The 14,720-nt window shown below is 43.3% G+C and overlaps 1 protein-coding gene across 2 annotated transcripts in view; it reads left to right on the top strand.

Moving 5' to 3' along the window:
* Positions 1-14,720, top strand: part of LOC135520766 (acyl-CoA-binding domain-containing protein 7-like) — a 93,261-nt gene that overhangs the window by 5,187 nt on the left and 73,354 nt on the right. The window contains exon 4 of one of the 2 annotated variants that reach the window (XM_064946544.1): positions 3,820-4,129. The exons of the other annotated variant lie outside the window; for it this stretch is intronic. Within the exon in view, the coding sequence (XP_064802616.1) occupies positions 3,820-3,887 (68 nt within the window). The 3' untranslated portion in view covers positions 3,888-4,129. Of the gene's footprint in view, positions 1-3,819; positions 4,130-14,720 lie in introns of those variants that run through there. 2 annotated transcript variants of the gene reach the window in all.

Raw genomic sequence — 14,720 nt, 5'->3', positions numbered from 1 at the left:
ACAGTTTTAACTGAATGTACACGGGTGCGTTGCTCTAATTTGAATGTATGTTACCAGAATTACAGTGGTAAGAATCCAATATGGTAGCCAATCAGTCTGTCCGTTTGTATGTGTGATCCTTGAGAGTAGAGTTTAAGAGTTTTTATGCTTTAATGACCCTGGCCCTGTTTACAGAAGCAAATACTTTTTATGTGAAGGTGGATACTGTATATAACAACTATTATTTTTATATCTCAGTCTCTATTTTACGACATTTATTAATACAAAGATTTCGGATAGAAGAGGCCTTTATTTTTTATTACACCTTTCTGGAGTTGGAGCTCGCCCTGTCGGGAGCGTCTGTCTGCGCGCAAGGCCTGCTACTACGCGAGCGCAGGTGCGCATTGACGACTAGGAGCGGAAAAGCGGTTATCGGATTGGAAAACCTGATGCACCGTGGGCGGTGGGAAAATCTACCATGTTATACACAACGTCTACTGGTCGTTGCACACCTGTGCTGAAATACCTATAAAAACCGGCATTATGTATCTGTTACTGTGCCTGCTCTTTACTCCATGTCATCCTGGATTAAATAGGCTGAATGATCAATGGGTGAGTGAATTATCGTCGCGTTGTGCCCTACAATTTACAATTCGCAAACACTCCGACGAGACCACCAGGAACTTGGTCTCTCTCTGCAATTACATGTGTACCATTCTCAAACGCAACTGGACCTACACTTGATGGCATACTTCCAAAATCTCAAACTATTGAATTACTTTTTTTTACGTGTTGAAAAACTCAGTTTTATTGACAATGGTGCTGGCTCCGCCAAGTCCTCACGTATTGGGCAATTGAGATCTATTGTTGTGCTTTTATTGATGATCTCTGGTAATGTGAGACCAAACCCTGGGCCGGTAGATACTATGCAATCTTTACCGACTCCCCTATGATTTTAAAAAGAGAGCAGGTTTAGGCCTCTTGCATGTTAATGTCAGAAGAATATATTTTTAAATAGACATGATTAGAATATGGGCCAAAACGTCAAATGCTAACGTAATGGGTTCATCAGAAACTTGGCTAAAGAAATGTGTCAAATAACTGGATTTCTATTGATGGATACACGGTTTTTAGAACGGATCGGATTAGTAAAGGACGAGGGGTTTCAATTTACGTTAAATCCGAGTTTAACGCCTCTGAAATTCTGTCGATTACCATAGCCAAACATTTTGAATTGCTTGCGGTTAAAGTGAACATATATAAGTACTCCCACATCACTGTAGTCGGCTGCTACAGACCGCCCTCGGCTTCTGGATACGCTCTTAACTCTCTTTCTGATGTCCTGCACAAGCTAAATGACCCCGAATTCATTATTTAGAAGATTTGAACTGGGACATGCTTACATCTGTATCTGACTCTTTTAAAGAACTGTGTGACTCTCTGAATCTAGCTCAATTAATTAATGCGCCTACAAGACCGAATCCCAGAGCACCTAACAAATCAACGCTATTGCACACTATTCTAACGAATACCCCTCACAAATACACATCGACTGGGATATTCTGTAATGATGTCAGTGATCACTGTGCAATTGCTTGTTAGAAATACAAAAGTGACCAAACCCCGCCGTATTTAAAAAAAAATACATTTTAAACAGTTTGATGAGCAAGCTTTCGTTCTTACATGATCTGTACCATAATATTGACAGTAAGTCTGATTCCCGATGTTGACACTGCCTGTGACTATTTTTATATGAGATTTGTGCTAAGCCCTGTGAAGAAATGTGGAAGGAACAATCCCTGGTTTTCAGATAACTTGGCAGAATTAATTAGAAAGAGAAATCTATTGGGCTCAAGCTAGACATACAAATGCTCCTGTTGACTGGGCCTCCTTCAGAGCCTAAGAAACAAATGCCCAGGAAGTCCAAATCAGATTACTATTTAAATGCAGTCACAAAGAACCTAAACAACCCTATCAAGTTCTGGAAGCGAATCAATTCAGTGTCAGGTTCTAATGTATCCCCTGGCCTTCCTGACCATTTAATGATATATTCTAATGAAGTGAAGGATACATCCCATATTGTAGGGGTTTTAACAAGCACTTCATATCTGCTGATTCAGTTTTTGATAATGGTGGGTCCCAGGCTTCTGTTACGTCAACTATGATATAGGCCCTAATGAACCATTTGAACTTTGAGCCTGTTTGTTATACTGAGGTCTATAAAGTATTAAAGGCTATAGACACTAAAAAGTTTGCAGGTCCAGACAACCTGGACCCCTACCCCTTAAAGATAGCAGCTGGTATTATTACTGAACCTGTGGCTCACACTTGAGTCTCTTGACCAATTCCACACCCAGCATTTTGAAATCTGCTAATGTACTTCCACTGCTAAAGGGTGAAGATCCCTCAGATGCCAATAACTATCATCCTATCTATAAACTCCCTATCCTGGCCAAGGTCTATGAATCCCTAGTGAACTCGTAGTTAAAAAACCTCTTAATTGAAAAGAACATACTGAGCAGTGTTCAGTCTGGCTTTAGATCGGGGCACAGCACCACAACTGCAGCTATGGCAGTGGGTGGCAAATGACATCATTAATGCACTTGATAAAAAGCAACATTGTGCAACTCTGTTTGTGGATTTATCAAAGGCCTTTGATTCAGTTGACGATGAACTATTGCTAGCTAGACTCCGACACATTGGTCTCAGTGAAGGGGCAGTAAATTGGTTTAGGAACTATCTTTCTGACAGAACAAAATGTGTATATAATGACAATTACAAGTCTAGCTTTCTTGAGATTAATAGAGGTGTGCCCCAGGGTTCCATTTTAGCTCCTGTGTTCTCAATTTGTATTAATGATTTGGGAAATGGGATGCAACCAGCAAAGTTACATCTATATGCAGATGATACAGTCATGTATTCATGTACTCCTTCTCTGGTTGAAGAGCTCAATGAAGAGAACTAAATGAATGACCTTTACCAGAGCTAGAACTCGGCCAGAGAATGTTAGCATTGTCACATCTGGTGGCTTATCCATTGAAAAGTGTCATCCTACAAATACCTAGGTATTTGGTTGGATGACAAGTTGTCCTTTAAAGTTCATGTGGTTAATCTTGAGACAAAGCTTAAATTGAAATTGGGTTTTTATCTTAGTAATAAGGCTTGCTTCCCGCTTATGGCTAGAAAGAAGCTTGTTCAGGCCACTTTTCTTTCTGTAATTGATTATGGTGACTTGTTGTATATGCATACAACCTCCGTCTTACATAATCTGGACTCTGTTTATCATGCATCCTTGTGCTTTATTACAAATGCCAAGTCACTCACCCACCATTGCACATTGTACCAAATGGTGGGTTGGACCTCACTTTATATGCACATAAATATCCATTTGTATGTGTTCATCTACAAAGCCCTTTTGGGTAAACTCCCTCTGTCGTCTGGTCTCCTTCACCACCAGCAGTTACCATTCCTGGTCTGCTAGGTGGTTGCTACTTAAAGTCCCCAGAACATTCACAGTATTAGGCAAGACTGCCTTCTCTTCTTGTGCACCAGAAGCATAGAATAATCTACAATCCATGCTTCATCTAGATATGTTAGTGCCACTGAATGAATTTAAACTATTGACCGGAGACTCTGTTACGGAGGAGTGGAAGTGCTTTTTATAGTCTGGATCATGTTGTTGTATTGTTGTATGTTTTAATTCTGTAGTGTATTGATTGTTACTGCCTTCTTGGCCAGGTCTCCCTTGAAAAAGAGACTCTGGGTCTCAATGGGATTTTACTGGTTAAATAAAGGTTAAATAAAAAATGTAAATGTTGTATTTGTGTTCTTATTTTCTAGGTATGTCCAAGGAGGATGCCATGACAGCTTACATCGCACTTGCTAAGGGGATCATCAGCAAATACTAATATGATGATGAAGTCGTATCCAGGGTGTGACTAGAAATGGTTATTATGAGGAGAGCTGTATCTCATTCAGCCACAAGCCATAGGTTATGAGAAGCTACTGCACGAGGAACATGATTCATTTTTTTCTCCTTAGATTGAACTTTCTTGATGTAAAATGTGGAGTTTTTTAAAATTTGATATCAACCCCTATGCACTTTTGGGATGTTGAATTTATGATTTAATAAAACATTGTTTTAAATTACGCTCAGTCTATTTTATTTGTAGATGTATGATGATAAATGAGGGCAATATTTTGTATGTTCCTGTCTTCTTACCTCTAAAGATGACACACACACACTATTGAGATATCAACACGGAGTGATTCATTATCAATGCAAAAGCTCACTAAGCATGAAAACATAATGAACAGAGTTTTTAAAGGGTAGCTCTCACTCATTTACTCAGACAAGTAATGTCCCCACCACCCCCTGTAGCTCTGCGGCCCTCCTTATAAATATCTCTGCTATTAAGCCCTGTTGGCCACCACAAGACCTGCAGCCTAGGTTGAAAATAAGTCATTATTTTTAACCTATGTTGCAGCTAGCAACTTTAATTTACTTGGTTGCCTGGAAATCACATTTCTGGAAGGACGTGTGCCTCACTTCCTGTTTGTGTCTTTGTAGCAGAGACCGTATGGGAATTCCATTCCTCCATTATCTCTGTTGTAGCTGGTATGCAATGAAATGGCGCTTCCTGCTGAAGTTAGCTAGCTTTAAGCCATAGAAAATATTTGGGCTATGTTATATAAATTGACATGTGTTTTCTACTTTTTATTATGTATGTAAGGGTTTTAAAACCGACACTGTTGATTGGCCAGACAGCAACGGTACCACTGAACCACGTTAGCAAGTAAGTTAGAGAGCTACCTAAGTGTGCCTTTACTTGCGTTACATCGACGGACTTCTATCGCCTGTTCCAATACGGTTCGTGACTGTACTGTAAAACCTTGCCATAACAAACACAAGGACTGGGTCAGATATGTTTCACCAACTTCCATTGCGAGATCCGGACTGATTGAGACTATGGCAAGTTGCCCTGAACATTGACGCCAATACTCTGACAGACGACCTCAGAAAGTTAATAGTATGCTCAGAACATTTTTCCAGGGAACTATTATGAGAGAATGGAAATGTCAAGCAGTAAGATTAAAAGTTATGTCCCATCAGTGGGCATTCTATGCACGACATGTAGGCAAGCCATAGGAAATCTTTGGCCAAGTTATATAAACGGACGTGTTTTCTAATTCTATATTATTGTGTTAAGAGGGAGCCATGGAGGACAGACATCATGGTTGCTGCCGGATGGCAGCAGTGCCACTGAAGAATGTTGTCCGTCCATTGAGGAGGACCAGTGCGTAAACATACAGCCCAGAAGCTCAGATGAGTTTAACCACGGAGAACAGGTTATGATGCTGCTGTATGAGATGGGTTTCAGCATGCATATGAATCAAACACACTTCATCATGTAGCCAATAACACTGTTTTCCTTTGATTAGGTGAGTGAAGTGTCAGTGGACCTGCCACGTGAATACAAAGACGTAGACAACAGTTGTTCCCTGAGGATGGAGAGGAACAGGTCTGTAAAGCAGGAGACTAGAAGTGTTGCCTCCTACAGCAAGGAAGAGAAGAAGCTGTTGGCTGCCATGGTGTTTGAGAAGGGGGAACTGGAGCTGACTGGCTCTCTGGTGATGGAGGTGACTGAGGTTCTACAGTAAAGTGATGCAGACACTGCACCCAACAGGGAGGAAAGGGCTCTGTACCTAGAGGAGGAGAAAGGAGATGAGAGACAGACAGATGAAGGGACTGCCCAGCAGAGAGGAGCAGCAGGCTAATGCTGAGTGTGAACCCTCAGTGGAGCCGGTGGTATCTTTAGAATCTGCGAGCGACGGCGTGCGACACAAGAAGCTGTGTGTGTGATGGCCAGCCTGTGGAGCCTGTTGGGTTTGACAAACTCTGCATGCGGTTCCACGACCTCGACAGGTATGAGGAGCACGTCCGTTAAGAGCACTCCAAACGTTCATGGCTTCTGTGTCCTTACTGTGGCATCCTCATCTCAACGTTACTCAGTGTGGAGCACCAGTGTGAGACAAGTTCAAGCTGTTCTGTCTGTGGTAAGCGCTGCGTGGATGAAGCTGGCCTCAAGCATCACCAGAGGCTTCACCATCAAGAGCATGTCTACCCCGGTAAGTTCTGCCTCAAGCACTTTAAGGCCAGGGAAGACAAGCGGACCCACGAGAAGGACAACCACCGGGTCAAATGCCCCTGGGGATTTTACAACATCTTGAAACGGAACCACCATCTCAGAGAGCATGAGTCAAAGAGACATTTGTAACACGTGCAACAAGGAATTCCCCCAACTTAGCAAGCTTGAGAAGCACGAGCTGAGCCACAGTGACAACAAATCTTTCAGGTAGGTGTTTTATACTGCATACTCTGTTAGTTTGATACTGAACACATCTCCCTCTGAAATGTATGTTTTGTTTGTTTGTATTATCAGCTGAAAGTGGACTGCAAAGTGTTCATGTTTTCCATTACGTTCTGCTCCTGCTAGGTGTCAGGTGTGTCAGCGTTCCTTTGCCCAGGCCAGCCAGCTGAAGTCTTACCTGCACGTCCACACTGGGGAGAGGACCTTCAAATGCCAGCGCTGCGTCAAGAGCTTTGACCACAACGTCAGCCTCAAGAACCTCGTCACACGCTATCACCAAGGGGAGAGTGGGGAGGGAGGGAGGGAGGGAGGTGCGAGAGCGGAGGAGCAGGCGACAGTGGAACTATGACCCTGAGGAGGAGGAGCGTCAGAATGTGATTCTGACTTTGACCTGAAGGGAAAGGTAGTGGAGGAGGGGGGCACTGGTAGAAGCCTCTAGGAGAGATACATGTGGACACTGCTGTTGAAAAGCTGGATACATTATCATCACCACCCCAGAGAGAATCAGACCAGAACCAGGAGGCACCTGACGGTGTCATTAAAAAAAGTCTTATCGGTTTTGTCATGACCATAATGTTTTGGCTTTGAACATTACTTAGAACTCTTGAGGCGGTTGTTTTTTCACTTCTACAGTTTTGGTTTAAAGATCTATATCAAATCAAATCAAATCAAATTTATTTATATAGCCCTTCGTACATCAGCTGATATCTCAAAGTGCTGTACAGAAACCCAGCCTAAAACCCCAAACAGCAAGCAATGCAGGTGTAGAAGCACGGTGGCTAGGAAAAACTCCCTAGAAAAGCCAAAACCTAGGAAGAAACCTAGAGAGGAACCAGGCTATGTGGGGTGGCCAGTCCTCTTCTGGCTGTGCCGGGTAGAGATTATAACAGAACATGGCCAAGATGTTCAAATGTTCATAAATGACCAGCATGGTCGAATAATAATAAGGCAGAACAGTTGAAACTGGAGCAGCAGCACGGCCAGGTGGACTGGGGACAGCAAGGAGTCATCATGTCAAGTAGTCCTGGGGCATGGTCCTAGGGCTCAGGTCAGTTGAAACTGGAGCAGCAGCACGGCCAGGTGGACTGGGGACAGCAAGGAGTCATCATGTCAGGTAGTCCTGGGGCATGGTCCTAGGGCTCAGGTCCTCCGAGAGAGAGAAGGAGAGAATTAGAGAACGCACACTTAGATTCACACAGGACACCGAATTGGACAGGAGAAGTACTCCAGATATAACAAACTGACCCCAGCCCCCGACACATAAACTACTGCAGCATAAATACTGGAGGCTGAGACAGGAGGGGTCAGGAGACACTGTGGCCCCACCCGAGGACACCCCCGGACAGGGCCAAACAGGAAGGATATAACCCCACCCACTTTGCCAAAGCACAGCCCCCACACCACTGGAGGGATATCTTCAACCACCAACTTACCATCCTGAGACAAAGCTGAGTATAGCCCGCAAAGATCTCCGCCACGGCACAACCCAAGGGGGGGCGCCAACCCAGACAGGATGACCACATCAGTGAATCAACCCACTCAGGTGACGCACCCCCTCCAGGGACGGCATGAGAGAGCCCCAGCAAGCCAGTGACTCAGCCCCTGTAATAGGGTTAGAGGCAGAGAATCCCAGTGGAAAGAGGGGAACCGGCCAGGCAGAGACAGCAAGGGTGGTTCGTTGCTCCAGAGCCTTTCCGTTCACCTTCCCACTCCTGGGCCAGACTACACTCAATCATATGACCCACTGAAGAGATGAGTCTTCAGTAAAGACTTAAAGGTTGAGACCGAGTTTGCGTCTCTGACATGGGTAGGCAGACCGTTCCATAAAAATGGAGCTCTATAGGAGAAAGCCCTGCCTCCAGCTGTTTGCTTAGAAATTCTAGGGACAATTAGGAGGCCTGCGTCTTGTGACCGTAGCGTACGTGTAGGTATGTACGGCAGGACCAAATCAGAGAGATAGGTAGGAGCAAGCCCATGCAATGCTTTGTAGGTTAGCAGTAAAACCTTGAAATCAGCCCTTGCTTTGACAGGAAGCCAGTGTAGGGAGGCTAGCACTGGAGTAATATGATCAAATTTTTTGGTTCTAGTCAGGATTCTAGCAGCCGTATTTAGCACTAACTGAAGTTTATTTAGTGCTTTATCCGGGTAGCCGGAAAGTAGAGCATTGCAGTAGTCTAACCTAGAAGTGACAAAAGCATGGATTAATTTTTCTGCATCATTTTTGGACAGAAAGTTTCTGATTTTTGCAATGTTACGTAGATGGAAAAAAGCTGTCCTTGAAATGGTCTTGATATGTTCTTCAAAAGAGAGATCAGGGTCCAGAGTAACGCCAAGGTCCTTCACAGTTTTATTTGAGATGACTGTACAACCATTAAGATTAATTGTCAGATTCAACAGAAGATCTCTTTGTTTCTTGGGACCTAGAACAAGCATCTCTGTTTTATCCGAGTTTAAAAGTAGAAAGTTTGCTGCCATCCACTTCCTTATGTCTGAAACACATGCTTCTAGCGAGGGCAATTTTGGGGCTTCACCATGTTTCATTGAAATGTACAGCTGTGTATCATCCGCATAGCAGTGAAAGTTAACATTATGTTTTCGAATAACATCCCCAAGAGGTAAAATATATAGTGAAAACAACAGCGGTCCTAAAACGGAACCTTGAGGAACACCGAAATTTACAGTTGATTTGTCAGAGGACAAACCATCCACAGAGACAAACTGATATCTTTCCGACAGATAAGATCTAAACCAGGCCAGAACTTGTCCGTGTAGACCAATTTGGGTTTCCAATCTCTCCAAAAGAATGTGGTGATCGATGGTATCAAAAGCAGCACTAAGGTCTAGGAGCACGAGGACAGATGCAGAGCCTCGGTCCGATGCCATTAAAATGTCATTTACCACCTTCACAAGTGCCGTCTCAGTGCTATGATGGGGTCTAAAACCAGACTGAAGCATTTCATATACATTGTTTGTCTTCAGGAAGGCAGTGAGTTGCTGAGCAACAGCCTTTTCTAAGATTTTTGAGAGGAATGGAAGATTCGATATAGGCCGATAGTTTTTTATATTTTCTGGGTCAAGGTTTGGCTTTTTCAAGAGAGGCTTTATTACTGCCACTTTTAGTGAGTTTGGTACACATCCGGTGGATAGAGAGCCGTTTATTATGTTCAACATAGGAGGGCCAAGCACAGGAAGCAGCTCTTTCAGTAGTTTAGTTGGAATAGGGTCCAGTAAGCAGCTTGAAGGTTTAGAGGCCATGATTATTTTCATCATTGTGTCAAGAGATATAGTACTAAAACACTTGAGCGTCTCTCTTGATCCTAGGTCCACGCAGAGTTGTGCAGACTCAGGACAACTGAGCTTTGAAGGAATACGCAGATTTAAAGAGGAGTCTGTAATTTGCTTTCTAATAATCATAATTTTTCCTCAAAGAAGTTCATGAATTTATCACTGCTAAAGTGAAAGTCATCCTCTCTTGGGGAATGCTGCTTTTTAGTTAGCTTTGCGACCGTATCAAAAAGGAATTTTGGATTGTTCTTATTGTCCTCAATTAAGTTAGAAAAATAGGATGATCGAGCAGCAGTAAGGGCTCTTCGGTACTGCACGGTACTGTCTTTCCAAGCTAGACGGAAGACTTCCAGTTTGGTGTGGCGCCATTTCCGTTCCAATTTTCTGGAAGCTTGCTTCAGAGCTCGGGTATTTTCTGTGTACCAGGGAGCTAGTTTCTTATGAGAAATGTTTTTAGTTTTTAGGGGTGCAACTGCATCTAGGGTATTGCGCAAGGTTAAATTGAGTTCCTCAGTTAGGTGGTTAACTGATTTTTGTCCTCTGGTGTCATTGGGTAGACAGAGGGAATCTGGAAGGACATCAAGGAATCTTTGTGTTGTCTGTGAATTTATAGCACGACTTTTGATGTTCCTTGGTTGGGGTCTGAGCAGATTATTTGTTGCAATTGCAAACGTAATAAAATGGTGGTCCGATAGTCCTGGATTATGAGGAAAAACATTAAGATCCACAACTTTTATTCCATGGGACAAAACTAGGTCCAGCGTATGACTGTGACAGTGAGTGGGTCCAGAGACATGTTGGACAAAACCCACTGAGTCGATGATGGCTCCGAAAGCCTTTTGGAGTGGGTCTGTGGACTTTTCCATGTGACTTTTCCATATTGTTAATGAAAATGTGTTTCACTGTTCTACATCATCAAATGTCAAGTAAAAATCTGATAGGTTTGTGAAGTGAATATGTTACCAAGAATTTCCTCCCCACAGATGTTATTGACTGATATATTGCATTTTGAGTTCTCCTGGCTGGACCGGCCCACTAGTTAAGAAGCACAGAGATAAACTCATCTTGGATATAACCAGCGAGGAAGCAAGAGGCTTGATTCTGCTCTAAAGTCTGTCAGTACGAAAATAGTGTTAACCAGTGGAAGTGTTGAATTTGGTCAACAGTTAAATAAAGGTTACATAAAAATAAACAAAATTATTTGTTTTATTTGCTATTATGTTTAATTTGATTGAATTGAAGTTTCATCATGTTTATATCCATATGAATTTACTGATAAGTGCGAGCATGTGGCATTTTGGAAACTTTGGAGAAAAACAATTTTATAATGGAGTTATGCTTGTTGTTCTCACACATATCTGCCCTCTCATTGGCTAGAATGTTTATTTAGTCATTTATTTTACCCCCAGTCCAGTTGAGAGCGACACTTCACCTTTTGAGTGTAGTTCGCCATAAAACCCAAAGAAGAATACATAGCTCTTGCTCTGTGCCTACATTCCCGCACAGTAGGTGGCGGAATGCACGTAAACGATTGTTTGCGGACCGCCTTGACATCGAAGAAAACTCAGCTGAGTCACAGCGATAAAGGGATTAGTTATAAATATCTTTGAAATAGTCCTTTAACTATCCCTATATTTAGACGTCTGTCAACATGGCTGACTCCCAGAAGCATCCGTTAATTTTATACCTCAGTAATCCTGAACCACCAGAGACCACTTTAAAACTTAAAATTATTCGATCAGCAGCCAAGAAGCAGAACGACAAGTCCCGAGGACAGACCCGAGTAAATTTAAGTGTCTCGTTTTAACGATGGCGCGTAAAATTCTCTCTCCCCTTCCTCATCGTTGCGATTTACTTACTAGTTGAGGTTTCTGCTCTTCGCCCCGTTGTCAGTTTAGTTGACATTTCACTGATCTTAGAAGCAGTAGCACTTATTTGATTTGTGTCCTTCAAGGCAGCTGTCAATGTTCCCTTTCGGCTGCGTTTTTATTTTATGGCGGTTTGATCGCGGGGGAGGCACTAGTAATATCTGCACTTTTCGGTTTGGTTATTTGTTTTAAGTGTATTAGTCTGTAAAGAAATCTCTGCCAAAATTCGTCATCTCTCCCATGTCTTATTCGATTGGTAGTTCAGAAATGTTTATTGCTTGCCTACATTTTACTCCCTCCTTTATGTTTAATATAACACACATCCATTATTAATGTCGGTTGACGTGAAGTTTGTTCTATAGAAAGTATTTGGCAAAGTGATTTATTTATACACTACACTTGAAACAAATAACCAAATCGAAAATGGCAGACATTACTAGTGCCTCCCCCGCGAACAAACCGCTATAAAAATAAAAAAAACGAACCGCAACCCCCACAGAAATTACGCAGAAATTCACAACGGAGTGAAGAGCAGAGATCTCAACTAGCAAGCAAGTCGCAGCGATGAAGAATTGAGTTTGTGCGCATTCACGTCTACTCGGGGAGAGAATTCTGGCAAGGGGGAGATTTTCAGCACAACACAGGAATTTATATGAGATACCCTCAAATGTTTTGCATACAAGCAATTCCATGGTAAAGGAATTGCGCACAGACACTGATTTTTCACTTAAAAGGTAGGCTAAATAAAAAACATTGATTTTAAAAGTTTAACAAACCATGCAACTCTATGCACAAGGACTCGGCCAGCTACCAAGGACTGTGGGCTCTCCTCCTTGGCCGACATGAGTAAGACATTTAAGCGTGTTGGCTGGAGAGTTTGCTGACATATTCAATCTTCAATCTCTCCCATCCCAGTCTGCTGTCCCCACATGCTTCAAGGTGTCCACCATTGTTCCTGTACACAAGTAAGCAAAGGTAACTGAACAATAGAGCCACAGACTGCCATTGCACTGCCCTATCCCGTCTGGACAAAGGGAATAGCTATTTAAGAATGCTATTCATTGATTACAGCTCAGCATTCAACACCATAGTACCCTCCAAGCTCATCATTAAGCTTGGGGCCCTGGGTCTAAACCTTGCTCTGTGCAACTGGGTCCTGGACTTCCTGACGGGCTGCCCTCAGGTGGTGAAGGTAGGAAACAACACATCCACTTCGCTGATCCTGAAGAGAGGTCCCACAAGGGTGCATGCTCAGCCGCCTCCTGTATTCCCTGTTCACCCATGACTGCGTGGCCACGCATGCCTCCAACCCAATCATCAAGTTTGCAGACGACACAACAGTAGTAGGCCTGATTACCAACAATGGTGAGACAGCCTACAGGGAGGAGGTGAGGGCCCTGGGAGTGTGTTACCAGGAAAATAACCCTCGCCAAAAGTCAACAAAACAGAAGGAGCTGATCGTGGACTTAAGGGAACAGCAGAGGAAGTGCACCCCCCACCCACCCATGCACATCGACGGGACCACAGTGGAGAAGGCTGAGGAAATTTGGCTTGGCACCTAAAACCCTCACAAACGTTTACAGATGCATAATTGAGAGCAACCTGTCGGGCTGTATCACCGCCTGGTATGGCAACTGCATCGCCCACAACCACAGGGCTCTCCAGAGGGTGGTGCGGTCTTCCCAACGCATCACAGGGGCAAACTACCTGCCCTCCAGGACACCTAGAGCACCCGATGTCACAGGAAGGCCAAAAAGATCCTCAAGGACAACAACCACCCGGCCACTGCCTGTTCACTCCCTATCATCCAGAAGGCGAGGTCAGTACAGGTGCAACAAAGCTGGGACCAAGAGACAGAAGCTGTTTTTCAATCTCAAGGCCATCAGACTGTTAAATAGCCATGACTAGCACCTTAGTGGCTGCTGCCCTATATACAAACTTGAAATCACTGGCCACTTTAATAATTGGAACACTAGTCACTTTAATAAATGTTTACATATTTTGCCCTACTCATCTCATATACCGTATTCTATTCTACTGTATTTGTCTATGCTGTTCTGACATTGCTCATCCAAATATTTATATATTCTTAATTCCATTCCTAAATTTGTGTGTATTGTTGTGAAATTGATAGATATTACTTGTTAGATATTACTGCACTGTTGGAGCTAGACCCGCAATAACATCTGCTAAACACGTGTTTGTGACCAATACAATTTGATTTGACTACTTTTAACCATTTACATAGACATTTTAACAAAAACACATTATCTGGAAGAACTGTGCAGATGCAAATTTTTGTAACAGAACTTCGTTAAAAATCTCCCTCAGTTTTTTTTACTGAGGGAGGTGTCACATTTTTTCCCCCATCCCTAGTAAACACAGCTGATTTAAATGAATTGCATTCTAAACTGAAGATCATGATTAGTTGATTATTGGAAGCGTGTGTGTGTGTGTGTGTGTGTGTGTGTGTGTGTGTGTGTGTGTGTGTGTGTGTGTGTGTGTGTGTGTGTGTGTGTGAGAGAGAGAGAGAGCTGGGGCAAAAGTGTGGCACCAATCAGGCCCCTCTGAGGACTGGAGTTACCCATCTCTGATGGAGTGTCTGCAGATGGAAGGAAGAATTGCAAAGGAATAAAGGGTTGTTACTGTGGAGGAGAACATGACATCCTTGGAATGCCCAAATAGGGTGAAAGAGATGGAGGTGGACGAGATTCAGGGCAGTTCAGTCTGTCTCTTATGCAGAGGCAGTAAGCAGAGCAGGAGGCCCCATGGTATTGAACAACAGGGGAGCTATACACAACATGCACCGAGGAATGCGTGTCACCAGCTGGATCCAGAAATACTTCAAGTGAAGAACGGCACTGTGCAAGTAGGCCACACACGCTCACAGAACGGCACTGTGCAAGTCGGCCACACACGCTCACAGTACGGGACTGTGAGTGCTGAAGCACGTAAAAATAGGTAGGGTAGCCTAGTGGTTAGAGTGTTGGATTAGTAACCGGAAGGTTGCAAGTTCAAACCCCCGAGCTGACAAGGAACAAATCTGTCATTCTGCCCCTGAACAGGCAGTTAACCCACTGTTCCTAGGCCGTCATTGAAAATAAGTGACTTGCCTAGTTAAATAAAGATAAAATAAATAAAAAATATATCATTGTGAACGTCTGCTGCAGCTGTTTCAGCAGTGTGAGCAGTGCAGCTGTGTGTGATCCAGACGCAG

Source organism: Oncorhynchus masou, chromosome 29 (genome assembly GCF_036934945.1).
Source record: "Oncorhynchus masou masou isolate Uvic2021 chromosome 29, UVic_Omas_1.1, whole genome shotgun sequence".
NCBI lineage: Eukaryota > Metazoa > Chordata > Actinopteri > Salmoniformes > Salmonidae > Oncorhynchus > Oncorhynchus masou.
This window is presented reverse-complemented; position numbering and strand designations above follow the sequence as displayed.